Source organism: Phocoena phocoena, chromosome 6 (assembly GCF_963924675.1).
Source record: "Phocoena phocoena chromosome 6, mPhoPho1.1, whole genome shotgun sequence".
NCBI lineage: Eukaryota > Metazoa > Chordata > Mammalia > Artiodactyla > Phocoenidae > Phocoena > Phocoena phocoena.
This window is the reverse complement of record NC_089224.1, coordinates 45,319,004-45,320,832: the sequence shown is the minus strand read 5'-3', so window position 1 is coordinate 45,320,832 and position 1,829 is coordinate 45,319,004. Positions and strand designations below refer to the sequence as shown.

Below are 1,829 nucleotides of genomic sequence, written 5' to 3'. Positions count from 1 at the left end.
TACATACCTACATATACTTCAGCCTTTAATTAGTTTCTCATTTAATTGATATCCTTTTGGATTGACACATCCAAAGTTTATTGGGAAACTTAAACTTCTACTGTAAATTAAGAGTTTAGATTGATTACATCGTCTTAGGTCAAAAGAAAATATCTAAATGAAAACACAAATTGGAAGTGAAAGTAGAGAGAAATTTTCAGAAAATGGAAACTGTCTTCCCTATTTAAAAGCCATACTTACAAAGAATGTCATCAGAGAACCTACCCCCAAGGCTCCCCCAGACACCCGTCTCAGCCAGGCCAGCAGCAGCCTCATTTGCCCCATGGCCTTCGTGCTCCCTCTACTGACCGCCCTGGTGGTGTTCAGCTATGGCCCTGGTGGATCTCTGGGCTGTGACCTGTCTCAGAACCACATGCGGATTAGCAAGAAGAACTTCATGCTTCTGGGCCAGATGCGGAGAATCTCCCCTCGCTTCTGTCTGAAGGACAGAAAAGACTTTGGTTTCCCCCAGGACATGGTGGCTGGCAGCCAGCTCCTGAAGGCCCAGGCCACCTCTGTCCTCCACGAGATGCTCCAGCAGACCTTCCGCCTCTTCCACACAGAGCGCTCCCCTGCCGCCTGGGACACCTCCCTCCTGGACAAACTCCGCACTGGACTCCATCAGCAGCTGGAGGACCTGGACGCCTGCTTGGTGCAGGCGATGGGAGATGAAGAAACTGCCCTGGGAGTGACGGGCCCTACACTGGCCGTGAAGAGGTACTTCCAGGGAATCCACCTCTACCTGAAAGAGAAGAAATACAGTGACTGTGCCTGGGAAATCGTCAGAGTGGAAATCATGAGATCCCTGTCTTCATCAACCAACTTGCAAGAAAGGTTAAGAATTATGAATGCAGACCTGGGATCACCTTGAAATGATTCTCATTGACTAAGATGCCACATCACCCTTGCACATTCATCTTTGGTCATTTCAAAAGACTTATTTCTGCTTTAGCCACAAAATTTATTGCATTAATTCAGCCATTACTTGTCAGTAGTAATAAGCAAGTAATAAGCAAGTATATATAAAAGTATTCAGCTACAGGGTCATCAGTCTCTAAGTGATGACTGCCCTGGTGTCATTTATTTATTTATTGTTTATTTATCTATTCCTTCTTGCATCTCTCATATTTATAATATTTAAAAATTATTTATAAAATTACATTTCATCTGTACATTGTAATAAAATTTTTAAAACATGTTTTTCATTTCATGTTATTAAGTTTGCACTTTGTTTTATTTATTAAATTCTTAACAAAGAAAATTTGAGTTTGTTTACTCTAAATTCAAACACTCATTTGGTAAATGATATTGAAGAATGGATGGTAACATTTACTCTTCATTCCATTCAGATTATACATATAAATTGAGTACCTAAATGACAGAGTGTAATTGCTATCAAGAAATACAAGCGAATAAAGCACATGCAGTTTTTACTGTGTTGAAACTCTCAGTCTTACAGGGAAGAGGACATAAAACAGTATTATTGTTCATTTTATTTCAAGTATATTAAACACTGCAAAGAGAAGTAAAGGAAAATAATTTTCTCACACTGGAAGTTTTAGGTACAAATGATGCTGGAAAGGAAAAATAATATTATACAGTATATCCTTTCTAAGCTGCCTGGAAGACATATAAGTGCAGAGTCTTATTGACAGCTGGAAATATGGGTCTTGAGTCAAAAAAAAAATGCCAAGGGGGAGGTATTAATTTGAAGTTATTGTGTATCTGGTAATAAGGGTATGGGGATGGATGTGGTCACTTATAAATAGAATGGACAACGAGAAGAGGAC

The 1,829-nt window shown here is 39.6% G+C and overlaps 1 protein-coding gene across 1 annotated transcript; it reads left to right on the top strand.

Annotated features, from left to right (window-relative positions):
• Positions 1 to 311: 311 nt before the first annotated feature.
• On the top strand, positions 312 to 933 carry LOC136124146 (interferon omega-1-like). Its single transcript, XM_065878587.1, has one exon. The coding sequence runs from the start codon at positions 323 to 325 to the stop codon at positions 908 to 910; it is 588 nt and encodes a 195-aa protein (XP_065734659.1). The 5' UTR covers positions 312 to 322; the 3' UTR covers positions 911 to 933.
• The last annotated feature ends 896 nt before the right edge of the window (positions 934 to 1,829 follow it).